A 14,559-nucleotide genomic window follows, 5' to 3' on the forward strand; every position below is an offset into this window, starting at 1 on the left:
CGAACGAGGTCGTGTGGCTTCTTGCGTCACAATGCTCTGGGCACGAGTCGGAAAAACTTCTACACTAACGCTACTATTTTCTGCTGTGCAAAGTTTCACTACGCTTTTTTCTTTAAGTTTATTTTTGCGTGTCACCTTTGTTACCCTGATTCAATGGCATCCATCGTTGAAGCAACGTAAAATCGAACGTTTTCCTGCTTGAATGGAGGCTACCCAGACAACAAAATCTATCATTTTTACATCGATTCAACGTCAGCGTCTACATTAAATCAATATAAGAATGATAGATTTTGTTGTCTGGGTGAGAGATACAGTATTCACATTTTCTAGATGCGCGGGAAGTTATATTCTCGCAACAATTGTTAGTACTATGCATTATACAATGACGATTTGTATCGCTAGTTCCTTTGTTATTTCTCGGCGGACAAATATGACCGATCTAGATGGTACTTCCCGCGGACATCACGTGCTGTGACGGCGGACATGACCGCCGTGTCCGCCGTGAATTTCGAGGCCTGTATTATAAAAGTGCCCAAAATTTTCAATGTAAGGGCCATTTTCATTATTTATGAGTCTTGGTGAGTCGCATAGTACTTTCAATAATTTTTGTCTTTGAATTTCAACTTTCTTTAAGATGTTTATGGAGATGACCTCAAATGGAGCTACATAAATTACATTTTGTAGTTTGTACTAGGCACCTTGATTTTAGTATGTATGGTACTAATACAGAGCCTATAGACATTAGCAAAACTTTGTAATTTATGTAGAATCATTTGCTTCAGTTTTTGTTGGCCTGATTTACATTATGCACTGTAGGGTAGAGTTAGGGTGACACAGAAAGAAAGTAGTCCAATACAAATCTTTTCTTATGTATATGAATACATCAATTAATATTGTATTTTAATACGTAGCCTAAACAATAATTGTTAGTTATGGATTTGTTTACAAATCATCATCATCACTTCATCAGTCATCCCTAAATAATGCGACGGCTACCATGGTTTTTCACAACGATTGATCGTCCATTACTGGGTATAATTTGTAACAAAGCTTGAATTTATGTCAATAATATCTATGCCAAGCCGTTTTTATATTTAAATTTACGATTGATTCATCTTAGCCATGTTCATTAGGGTGGGCCGTTTTTGACTTTTTTTCGAAATTCAAAAACGGCTAGTCATAAAAAGTGGCACATGCATGAAAAAATTACGTATGCAAAATTTCATCAGTTTGGGGGTGCATCGTCTGCCCCCGCAGCGGAATGGCCCGTTTCGGCGAGTCCGATTTGGCGAGTCCGATTCGACTAGTCCAATTCGGCGAGTTCCCTATTCGGCGAGAGCCTTTTTCGGCGAGTGCCCTATTCGGCAAGTTTTTGAAATTATTAAAAGGAAATTATCGGGTACCGTAGCCTAATTACAATTGCCGTTTTTACATCGTTTTAACGTCGCTAAACGTTGAAATCGTGCAGAAAGGAATAAAAATAAAATGTTTGAACTATTAAATTAAAATTCGTCATGTCAGTTCAGTTGTTTTTATTTTTGACCATCATCTCAAAAACAATACACGTCAACATAGCAAAGGTCGAGAAAAAGGTAGAAGCAACAAAACCCGAAGTTAAAACGTGCTTGTGACCGAAGTAAGTTATTGAGTTGAAAGAAATTTGGCACGGTCGCAACACCTTCAGAAAAATTTAAGATATGAAGGGAAAATAAAACAAAGACAATGTTACAAAAAAAATCATATTTATGTCTATAAGTTAGTACTTTTGAATAGTTAAAATGATTAGTTTGGATCAACAAATGTGTGACCTACACCTTAGATTGAAAGGAAATTATTGGGTACCGTAGCCTAGTTATCCCGACCAGCAAAAATTTGTTCCAAGAACCCAGTTAGCCTAACAGTTCATTTTTACATTGTAGTACTTTTGAATACGTTTATTTGCAGTGATTCAAACTTAATTTTCAAATTCAATGATTTCTTGTCAATTCTAAACTTTATGCACTTGTTGAGCAATATGCAAAGCTCACGAGACAAAACAGAAAGAGGAGATCATTTTTTTATTTTTGCGTGTAGGATATAATCGTTCTTATTATAACGTAACATTCCATGATCGTTGAAGTCGATGTCAAACCTTAGCGGCCGCATAAAACAATGATGTCAGGTTAGCTAGGTGATAATAGCGGTAAGAGACGTCGTTAATGCAGGCAATATCTGCGACCAAGACCATTAAACACCTTTTCTTTTATCGGTTTTCGATTTAATTCTCACACATTGCGAAGAAAACAATGCGTTCTGTTGAATCATAATTGTCTCACAGCGGGAAGACCTCGTTGAAAATAGCGCGTCTAATTTAGCTGGTTTACTTAATATTGCAGTGAATAGTGACGTGACTATTCCAGCAGTGCAAGTTACTCTACCATCTACTTTGAAACTTCCATACCGTATGAGAAAGCCATGCGATCAGCTGCTGTTTTGCGGGCAAGAGCAACGTAGGCTTTTCTTGCTTTCGGCATTCTTTAAGTCCGTTTAAATTATCTAAATCTCTTTCACGAAGTGTTTTATCTTTGAAACACCACTTGTCATCACCATTTTTGTTGCCCTTCAACCATAAATTTACGGGGGGCGCCGCCCCCCGGAAGTCGGCGCGTATGTTTCTTTCAACTCAATAACTTACTTCGGTCACAAGCACGTTTCAACGTTCGTGTTTTGTCGCTTCTACCTTTTTCTACACCTTTGCTATGTTGACGTGTATTGTTTTTCATATGATGGTCAAAAATAAAAACAACTGAACTGACATGACGAATTGTAATTTAATAGTTCAAACATTTTATTTTTATTCCTTTCTGCACGATTTCAACGTTTAGCGACGTTAAAACGATGTTAAAACGGCAATTGTAATTAGGCTACGGTACCCGATAATTTCCTTTTAATAATTTCAAAAACTCGCCGAATAGGGCACTCGCCGAAAAAGGCTCTCGCCGAATAGGGAACTCGCCGAATTGGACTAGTCGAATCGGACTCGCCGAATCGGACTCGCCGAATAGTAGCAGACCCCCCCGCAGGGGGGTCAAACTTTCAATTTTTTGAAAAAAAAAGGGAAATTTCACTTTCCGTTTTAACATATTTTTTTTTATAATTTTTCTACTGGCTAGTCATAAATTGTAAGTGGGATGTACCCAGAACTTTCCTATGTAAAGGCATGTTCGAAGCTTAAGGTTTACTGCCCCCGCATCGACGACCAAAATGCTGAATTTTCACCAATTTGAAATGCTATTTTGTCATTGCTCAATAAACAAACTTGTCGCAAAAGGGCGAGATGGTGTTAACGCTGTACGCTCATTTATGTTCTGTTCACTAACTTTGCAGGATAATACGAACTGACAAACTATAAGACGCAGTCTTGCTTAAATTAAAAGCAATAGTAGCCTACGTTTGATCAGTTGCAGCTTTAAAACCCAACCTATGTATAATTTACTTCAAAATAGGGTCTGCTACTATTCGGTGAGTCCGATTCGGTGAGTCCGATTCGGTGAGTCTGATTAGGTGAGTTCCTAACCTCTAACCCCAAACCCCTAACCCTAAAACGGCAATGATAATTAGGCTACGGTACCCGATAATTTAAAAAAAAAAATTGAAAAAATCCCCCGTTAAGGGATTGGACTCACCGAATCGGACACACCGAATCGGACTCACCGAAACGGGCCATTCCGTCAGAATAAAAGCAATATGATCTGCAGGTACCGTAAATGGAATGTACTGTACAGTTCCACGTGAATTGTTATCATGATTTTGTTTACACAAATTTGTCATTTACAAACCATTAAACGTTCACTTGATAGGCTACTACAGAACCACATACAAGAGTTAACTTTGTTTGACAGCAATGTAACGATAAAAAATAACTTGTGTTAACAAAAATAAAACGAAATTGTGTCAAAAATACAACAAACAACAAGGTCTTTTAGCCAGTTCCCCAGATTATTGCTCAAAATTAGTTTTGGCTAAAGTCTAATGAATCATAAAATCTTGTTTCGACTGGAACCTAGGAATTTTTTTCCTTGATTGTAATATTGGTTTAATGTAAGCTACCCATCTCTTTCAACGGTGTCCACCACATGTGATGAGAATTTGTTGTGTGTGGCAGAGAAAACGTAGAAAACAACTGTTGTGAAGGCATCTTTGTTTTGATGTGCTCTTTTATCACATTGCTGTCAACACCACGCATCGCTAGGGGTTTCGTAACTGGAATATTTTGCCAGTCTATCATCTCAAAGTAACGTTCGGAACTGAACTGCAATATTGACAGGGTGAATTTTTGTTGACGAGTGCTGTGAGATGATAATATTCTTGAATTGAAAATTCTTCTCCATCCTAGTTCCCTTAGCCTACATACTCTTTGGTACGGTATAACATATGATTGCAATCAAAATGTTTTCAGGATGGGCATAAAACGGATTCCTCTATGTTACTTTGTTGAGGATATTACGAGCTTTATTCGATAGCTTCTGAGAAGAGTGTAGAATTTTAAAGAAATGTTTTTGGCTATTAGTGAAATTGCTTTCCTTTAGGGAACGTTCAAATATTACGTAACGCCTTCGAGGGGGAGGGGGGGGTTTATGCAAAGCGTTACGTTAGCGTCACATCGGGGGGGAAGGGGTTCAAGCAAAACGTTACGTAACGCTTTCGAGTACGGAATGGTAGTTTTTTGTGCTGAATTCGTAGTGAAAAAGCGTTACATGGGGGAGGGGGGGATTGAAAAAAGCGTTACGTTGGCGTTACATGGGGGAGGGGGGGTCAAAAATTCGGAAAAAAAGCGTTACGTAATATTTGAACGTTCCCTTATAATGGCAAACCATACTGGACTATAAACATTAGGGTGATTCATAAATTGAAATTTTTTTTAACCTTCGTCCGGCTGCATGGGTACAATTGTATCCATTCCAATTTTAAAATACGACAGTCTTTTTTCTAGAAACCCGAGAGACCTGAAACTTCCTGACATCTCTACATTTCTGTGTTAGATTATGCAGACTAAATGTCGGCAAAAAATCTTTACACGTTACCGAGATTTAGGGTCGAGTTGTTTTTACACCCTTAACAGGCGGTATGGGTACAATTGTACCCTTGCACATTGTGTATCTAAATAATGCCAGTATACATAACACAAAGACAATTTTTTGAATGTTGAATGAAACAGAGTACAGAAATGATTTATTTGACACAGAAATATGAAAGAAAACTTAGTCGAGATGGGTTTAGTCAGTGTCACAAGTAATACACTTTGTTTTTGTTATGGAGTGTTCGTCGCACACAGGCTGAACGCAAGCCACGCAGCCTTTCCTGGTTTTACGTCGTTTTCGTTTCTGATCTCTGCAGACATAGCAACTGCCAACAATCGGTGTAGCTCCTCGATTTCCATGGGGTTCTTTGGGGTTAGCTTCTGCCCCTTCTGGCGGTGTCGCAATGGGCCGTCCTAGAACCATTTCCACTGCAGCTCGAAGGAAGCGGTTTCTCATCATCATGCGGTTGGTAGTGTGAGCTTCCACTGAAGGCATACATAGCTGTTTTGCAAGATCTTTCAGGAACTTTCTCCGTTGGTCCTTTTTCCTAAACACTGGCTTGTGTTCCCTGTAGATGATAAACGACGCTAAGCCAGTGACGTCGATCATGTTATAGAAAAACGCCAAAGGCCAACGCAGTGTCCGTCGTTTTACTGTGTATTCACCCAGCATTTTGTCCATTGTGTCCACCCCCCCTTTGGTTTTATTATAGTACGTGATGATCTCTGGTTTGCTTGATTGTGTTGCTTCGACTTCTCCGGTCATGTGCATGGATGATAGAAGCACAACTGATCTGTTTTTCTTTGGCACATATGAACAGACTGTTGCATCTCGATGGTAGGCGAAATTGGTCGAGTGAAGTGCTCTTTCCTTGCCAGGCTGCATGTTGCTTGGCAAAAACCTCTTGTTTTTTCTGACTGTTCCAACTAAAGTCATGTCCCAGGTGTTCAATACTTTAGCTAGCTGCATACCTGTGAAGAAATTATCGGTGGTGACATTTCTTCCAGAGCCTTTATACAAACAGACCAGGTCCAAAACTGTTCGCTCACCAACATTTGTTTGTCGGGGACCATCTATTGGTTTTCCAGTATAAAGCTGACCATGCAGCGGGTAGGCGTTTGATGCATCACAAGCCCAGAAAACCTTGATACCATATTTAGCTGGTTTAGATGGTATATACTGTGTGAATTTGGTATGTCCTCGAAATGGAAACAATTGTTCATCTATCGTGATACATTCATGTGGCTTGTAGGCTCTCTCCAAATTTTTATTCAGCATTAGCCACAGATCTCGTATTGGTGCAGCTTTATCTGTTTGCACACGCTCTGCACGTGTATTATCGTTGTCAAATCTGATAAATCTGAGCATCAACTTGAAGCGGTCACGAGACATAGCTGCACGTATAAGAGGCAAAGCATCTACTTTCCACATATCTTCCAGATTCTCTTTGTTATTCCTGTGTACACCAGCAGCAATAAGGATGCCAATAAATGCACTGAGCTCAACTTCAGTAAAGGGCTCGAATGTTCTTAGTGGTGGCCGTTCAGAAGCATTACGAAATCTTTCTGCGAGATTGTTGTTGAAAGCTTCATAAACTCTTCTAGCCTTTCGATTTGTTTCTCTTAGTATGATGTCACACATCTCTCGACTCATGATGGATTTGAACAGCTCTTTTTCTGTAAATTGATTGCTGGTTGCTGCAAGCCCACCTCTTTGTCGTAGGATGTTACGAGATCTTGTTTGGGCAGTTGGCAGCGGATCTCTATGCCATTCGGTTTCATCCTTAGCAATCCAAATGCTATCAACATGTTGAGACATGGCAGGGACATCTTCAACACTCTCGTCTGAGTCGTATTCTTCTTCCTGTTCTACCACCATTTCTTCTTCAATGTCGGACGCTTCTTCAATGCCATCATCTGCTTCTAGTATGTAGTTTTCATCGTCAGATGCAACATATGCGCCTTCCTCATATTCAGAATCAGATTCTTCAATCATACGCCTAATTTCATCGGCCGTATATCTGAAAGGCAGCAAAAAAGTAAATAAATGTGTATAATGTTTCTTTGTGAAATACCGGTACTACAAAAGTAGGCTATAAGCTGGACACAAAATGATACTGACCTCAATCGTCGTGTTCTTCGATTATCGTAAATGCTAGATTCAGCATCACCATCACTCATGATTTCTTCACCAACCTTCCAAAACTTATAGCCTACAGTACAACCAATTTTCAATCTACAGTTTACACCTAACCAATTCCGGCAGAAAACTTACCAATTCCTACTAGTCCTACTCAAATATAATCAAAAACTCTAATACTGCACGTGCCTTGTCTTATCTAAGGCAAGAGACGAAGGGAGAGGAAACGAAGTGGAACGACTGGGATGACGATAGCTGATCGCAGGGGCAGAAAGGATGATAAAAATAAAAGGGGAATGGAGAGAGAACTGGTGCAGCAACACGTGCTATACTTCCCTAGAGCACAGTATTTAAACGCTCTGACCAATAAATACGGCATACCGTACAAAAAATATAACTAACTTGGAAATTTCAATGGAAAATGTACGTGGGTACAATTGTACCCATGCCGCCTGTTGGCGGTGTAAAAATATGCAGTCTGACAAAGGTTAATTCAATGGGGCACCCTCTTGTATCGTGTCAATACCTGAAAAAATAATCCTGTCAAATTTTTAGAGCAATCGAAAGCATCTTTAAGGTTGCTACCGACTTTGAAAGCTGCACATAATACACATGTCAATACCTGAAAAAATAATCCTGTCAAATTTTTAGAGCAATCGAAAGCATCTTTAAGGTTGCTACCGACTTTGAAAGCTGCACATAATTCACAAATGGGTCATTCCCTGTCAACTCAACAGGGTGTGCAAGCTCGATCCTCTTAGATTTTCTTGAAATTCACACTAAAGTTTCATATTGATGTATAATGAACACAAAAAAAATTTCAGCTCATTATCTCAAGATGTTTAGAAATTACAGCCCTTCAAAGTCACCAAGGTCCCTCAAAATGTGTTCGCATGTACAATTGTACATTTTCCTCCATGTTTGGGTCTTCATAACTTTTAATCTAAAGCATTTACAAAGCTGAAATTTGGTATTCTGATTAAGAAGCAGCCCTAGTTTTCATATCTACCACCAAAATTGCTAATTTCAAATTAGTTTTAGATATAGAACTTTTCAAAAATTGAATTTTTTTACATTTGAAAATTTTTTATCAATTTTTGATGTCCGCTATCTCCCAAACCAATAGTCACAGAACTACCATTTTGCATATCATTAATCTATACTAGTTGATAATTAACCACCATGAGACTGACACCAAACAAATGTGAAATTGTTGAAGTTTGGAGGGTGTAAAGATGGTTCGGGCTTCATCTTTGCACCCTCCAAACTTCAATTTATTAACTAGGGCTGCTTCTTAATCAGAATACCAAATTTCAGCTTTGTAAATGCTTTAGATTAAAAGTTATGAAGACCCAAACATGGAGGAAAATGTACAATTGTACATGCGAACACATTTTGAGGGACCTTGGTGACTTTTGAAGGGCTGTAATTTCTAAACGTCTTGAGATAATGAGCTGAAATTTTTTTTGTGTTCATTATACATCAATATGAAACTTTAGTGTGAATTTCAAGAAAATCTAAGAGGATCGAGCTTGCACACCCTGTTGAGTTGACAGGGAAAGACCCATTTGTGTATTATGTGCAGCTTTCAAAGTCGGTAGCAACCTTAAAAATGCTTTCGATTGCCCTAAAAATTTGACAGGATTATTTTTTCAGGTATTGACACGATACAAGAGGGTGCCCCATTAAATTAAAAAAAAAAATCAATTTATGAATCACCCTAATAAACATTCATAATATAGTCCACACGTTCCACCAATACAGCTGACGCGTTAGATGCAACATATAAACGTAGAATTCTATTGGCTGTGTTCAGCCATCTTGCGTGGTTTATCATACCTGGACTCCTATATGCGAAATGAATTGATAGCCTATATCTCCACTTTTCACTGCTCTGTGCATATGTAGAAGATATTTTTGATCAGTGGTGAGGTCATTTTCATCAATTTCAATCTCTGGTGCCGGAACTGCTTTATATTTTACAACAACTAGTTGTGTGACAGTGGCTAGCTGCTTTATAATGGGCCCAGTGAAGCTATCAGGTCTGCTATAGTATTGCCATATCTTTTATAAGATGCCTAAGAGGCAATTCATTACTATGGAGTAGGCATATTAACCATTGAAGTGGCTTTTGGAAATGATCTTCCAGGAGCTTTATCACGACGCCTTTTTGACCTGTGTTTATTGCGGTTCCATCGCATCCAATTGCCATTACATTATCTTAGCTAATTTTATTGGATCCAAGATATTCAAGAATCCCGGTAGCTATTGACACATTAGATCAGTTGGCTGCAGTAAAATGACGAATGTAATGATAACTTGGCTCCTCTAGTAAAGTAGGCTAATGTGTTCTTCAACTGCGAAATGTTTTCGAAGTCGCCCAGCAATTTCATTTTGTTTGGTGGTTTAATCTTTTCGGCCATCAAAATATAATGCTTTGCAAATTTATGCACATGATAGGCCTACTTTCCATTTGAGTTGTAAACCTCATTTTTTTTCTCGCTCTTCTCACTTTGCTTTTATCTATGACTGATTGAGATTCGCTATCCGTTACAACTTCCGCATCTTGTAGAAATGATGAAGCAATAAGTGCTGCAGACCTATCTAAAATACCAGTACGATCGCGTGATTCAGCAAATACTACTAAACTGGAATTAACCTTGCTTTTTCTGGGGTTTTCCGAGGCAAAACCGGGTTGATAATCAAAATCTTAGCAGCGTTCTTCATTGGATGACAAAGTTTCTGAGCTTGAATAAGAAGTTAAAGGTGTTTTAACCAAAGCGCTACTTGTGCCTGCTCCTGGGTCTTCACGTAAAGAACGGAATTTTTCTGATCTTGCGACTCTCCTCGGAAAACGTAAATTAGATTTTGTGGCCGATTTATCATGTTTATCAATCACCATTATGCGAGTTCTTCTTTGATCAAGAAGGAACTGTTGTTCTGTAACAGGGACATGATTTTCCTGCGGGCAAGTACATTGCAGAAAATTGGAACACTTAGGCTACAACAACCGATTTCAAATATTTTTGCTTTGCAGATTCTTTCATTTGGTCCAAATTTTGCTGAAACTTAGGCCCACCTCTAGAATTTGACTTCAAAAGATTATTCATTTTTTTTTGCAACTCTTTATCATAAATATGTACTGATGTTCGTACCTCATTCGTATCATCCTGCGAAGTTATTGGACAGAACATAAATGAGCGTACAGCGTTAACACCATCTCGCCCTTTTGCGACAAGTTTGCTTATTGAGCAATGACAAAATAGCATTTCAAATTGGTGAAAATTCAGCATTTTGGTTGTCGATGCGGGGGCAGTAAACCTTAAGCTTCGAACATGCCTTTACATAGGAAAGTTCTGGGTACATCCCACTTACAATTTATAACTAGCCAGTAGCAAAAATTATAAAAAAAAATATGTTAAAACTGAAAGTGGAATTTCCCCTTTTTTTCAAAAAATTGAAAGTTTGACCCCCCTGCGGGGGCAGAAGATGCACCCCCAAACTGATGAAATTTTGCATACGTAATTTTTTCATGCATGTGCCACTTTTTATGACTAGCCGTTTTTGAATTTCGAAAAAAAGTCAAAAACGGCCCACCCTAATGTTCATGTTCAATTGATATTCTGACTACCGGTAGCCCTTTTCTGTTAATCAAATCCAACATAAACTGTTACATCCCTAGAATCACTAAAATCACATCAATAAGCAAGAGATTGTTGTAGCAAAGTGTGACTTTATTTTGATCTATGACTCTTTATGTAAGAGTTCTCAGCAATATAAGCCATTATTATCAATTTTAACATGTTCTCTTGGTATGATTGTATTTTAAGCATCTTGTATTTTTTAATTACATATATATATAAGATGTGTTTTATTTGATTTCAAGGCTAGGTAAATTTTAGTCAAATTTTGTACTCATTATGTCCTTCCTCTTCTGCCAATAATGTCAAGTGTCAACGTCGACTGTTGAAATATTAACAGTTGTATATCTGCACTTGCTGCAATGCAAAAGTTGACTTGCACTCTAACATTTTTTAAAATACCTTAAAATTTGTTTTTTAGGCATTTTAAAAAAATTCTTAGATTAGTCATGTGTAAACTGTATGTCTATTAGCTTCGCCAGTTATACTGTGGTTTACAACAGCCTAAACACCTTAAAATATGGCCTGCTTTACTAGCTTGTAAGTATGTTTATAATGATTAAATGCAAAAAGATGATACTTAATTCATTGTGTTTAAAAATTTTTACATTAGATAAATATTAGAAATGCAACGTCAACAAAATGATATGTTTTTGTTAGTATCATTGAGGTTCACATGGAAGTTTTATTTCAAATTAATATTGCTATGCTTTGTATTTGCAGGAAAATACCTGAAAAATATCAATAACACCGGAAATAAAAGTTAAAGATTGTAATAATTTGAAAAATGTGTCATAATGCAAAACTCATTTTTAAATAGCTACCATCGTGCTCACTGTTTTAGAAAAAGTGTAAGGTTAACTGCGTGTACATGTACTTGCATCAGATTTAATCACTATGAAACACTTGAAATACAAAACTCTGCCAACAAAAATGAAATCAAACAAGCGTACTTGAAGAAATGCAAAGAATTTCACCCTGACAAGCACTGTGGCGACAAGGAAATGCATTCAAAGTTTGTGAACGTCAATGAAGCTTACCAAACACTGATAGATTCTCAGAGGAGATCAATTTATGACAGACGATTTACTCTGCCTTATGACATTAGTAATAGGCACGGTCCTGTTCGGCATAATGTTTATTCTGATTTTTCCCCTCTTTATCGACACCGTCACAATAATCCATCTGAACAAAGCCAGAAAACTAAGGTGAAAAGTGGAAAAATTAATCAAACCATCATATTATTATGTGCAACTGTTTTTATTTCTATTTATACAGCTTTGATGTATAGTCATTTTAAAAGAATGCAGCTAAGACCTAGAAATAACTATCAATTTAATGATGATGTTAGTTCTTTCGCTACCATTAGACGACATTATCACCACAATCCTTCTTATTATTCTGTTCAAAAGAATAATGTAACTAAAGCTGATTGATTGAATATTAAGTTTCATACTTTTGTTTTTCAATTGTGTTACAAATGATTATTAAGATACTCGTGTTGCCGGTATGCTCTTGCTGGAAGCACATCAGCACAGACCAAATCAATAACCTTTGTGATCCAGTGTAGTGGCATAACTGATAACATACAATGTATAAAATCCAAGTTTGATCAGTTTTTTTTTGCATCTGCATGGTGCGGATTAAGCTTATTTGAATGTAGGCATGCCATAAATATGATGATGCTTTATGTAATTCAGACATGTTCAATGTTCAGTCCTACCTACTAACTTGGTCTGATCCTTGATATTACACGATCTGTCATATTTTATGTATGTTGTAAAAGCTTTTGTAACCAACAGCATAAATATAAAATTAAAAGCAGGTGAAATGACATACATGTTTCACTGTTTTATCAACTAGCATTTGTAAATTATCGGTAATTACATATTGAAGTTACAGTATTGCTTTGATATGAAAAATGCAAAACTTGTGAGTCTAATGTCATTTTGTAACTTATCTATGGCTACATATGACAAATTTTGTACTGCTTTGACAAGGCTTACTTTGGATGTGTAACTGATAGAAATATCCACCTTTTGCCTAATAGTCAACCACTAAAATGGTTATTGATTTACTATCAAGGGTGGTCCGATATTTTCTTTGTGTGTTAAGCTAAACATCTGCAAATCAATATTTGCGCGATAAACTGTTTAACATCAGCAAAGGTTTGAACCAAGTCACAGTTGTTTTTATTTTTAAGTTTTCAATTTTTTTTATTACTAAGGGTACCGGTAGTCCGATATTTTCACTGTGTGTTAAGCTAAACATCTGCAAACCAATATTTGCGCGTTATATTAAATTAATAATAATCAATATTTGCAACTGTTTAACATCAGGAAAGGTTTGAACCAAGTAACAATTGTTTTTATTTTTAAGTTTTTAATCTTTTTTTATTATACATACTGATCTCTTTAGTTTTAAAATTAAAATAATAACTGTTCCTGCAATTATAATACTAGTTACTATATATATATTTTATTATTTACATGTTTACTAATCACACTTTTTACTTGAATAGAATGTTGTCTGCCTCTTTTGGCATGCCCGGTATTCATTTAAGGACACTGCTAAAAGCTGTTAAACCAACATCACATCATCAGTGTTGTTCCTTTTTTATTAGTGGAAATCACAAGATTGTTAACTACTATGATATTTTGAATCTTGATAGCAATTGTAGTCAAACCGAAATAAAAGAAGCATTTTTGAAAAAATCAAAATCTCTTCATCCAGACACTGCTCACCATGATGGAAAGGGTTCTCATGAGGAATTTGTTCTGCTCAATGAAGCATATTCAGTTTTATCTAAACCCGATTTAAGACAAGATTATGATCAGAAGATTTTTCGCACCTTCCGCAATGTGAAACCTATGGATCCAATGTACAGCCCTCACCGTTCAAAAGATTTTAAAAATCCTTACACGCAATATGATGACACAAGACGACATACCGATACATGGAGTGACTATTATTCTACTTACGGCCACACTCGAGCTAAAAGAAGAATGCAAAATGACATCAACAGCTCTTTTTGGCAAAAGCACTGGGACTTTTCTCGGAAACATGGCGGGGGAGGTCCACAAATGCCCAGTCATGATGCCAGCGATTTAATCAGAAAACGTTCTTTAAACAAGGAATTTAAGTTTATGATTGCAGCAATGTTGATTATTCTTGCGATGTCTGCATTAACAGTTATGTTTTCAAATACTGTCTCTTCGGACATGTCTGAAATCAATCGGCAGTACATGCATTGGCTAGTAGCTAAAGTCAATAAGAACAAAGAAGAGAAAGAAAAATTGCAACGAGACGTTTTTAGTGGTCAAGTTATAAAATGTGATAAGTGATAGTTTTTTCACACGCTAGATCGTATCTAAAAGTAATTCTTGTAATAAATCTTAAAAGTGTGTAACTGTGTATTAGCTGATTTTAATTCTTGTTTGCTTATTACTGTTTTTCATTTACTATTCAATGATTGCTCTTTGTTTGATAATATTTCATACCCTTTCTTTCTTGATCTGGAACTATTGGTAATTTGCTTGTTGAAATCTACTGACCACAGTTGAAGTGAATTAAAGCGATTTATAATGATCAATGTGCTATGATATTCAGTTTTTTATCTTTAAAATTATGGTGTGAAATGGGTGTTCGCTATCCTGGATGCATTTATAAGTATTCTTTTTTTGAACAATGATAGGAAGTGTTTGTTTATACAAGTTAGG

The 14,559-nt window shown here is 36.8% G+C and overlaps 1 protein-coding gene across 1 annotated transcript; it reads right to left on the bottom strand.

Moving 5' to 3' along the window:
* Positions 1 to 4,946: 4,946 nt before the first annotated feature.
* LOC145772231 (uncharacterized) lies at positions 4,947 to 6,326 on the bottom strand. Its single transcript, XM_082584083.1, has 2 exons — positions 5,776 to 6,326; positions 4,947 to 5,628 (listed from the first exon to the last, which is right to left on the bottom strand). The coding sequence occupies exons 1-2, from the start codon at positions 6,027 to 6,029 to the stop codon at positions 5,256 to 5,258; spliced, it is 627 nt and encodes a 208-aa protein (XP_082440209.1). The 5' UTR covers positions 6,030 to 6,326; the 3' UTR covers positions 4,947 to 5,255.
* Positions 6,327 to 14,559: the final 8,233 nt, after the last annotated feature.

Source organism: Aplidium turbinatum, chromosome 6 (assembly GCF_918807975.1).
Source record: "Aplidium turbinatum chromosome 6, kaAplTurb1.1, whole genome shotgun sequence".
Taxonomy (NCBI): domain Eukaryota; kingdom Metazoa; phylum Chordata; class Ascidiacea; order Aplousobranchia; family Polyclinidae; genus Aplidium; species Aplidium turbinatum.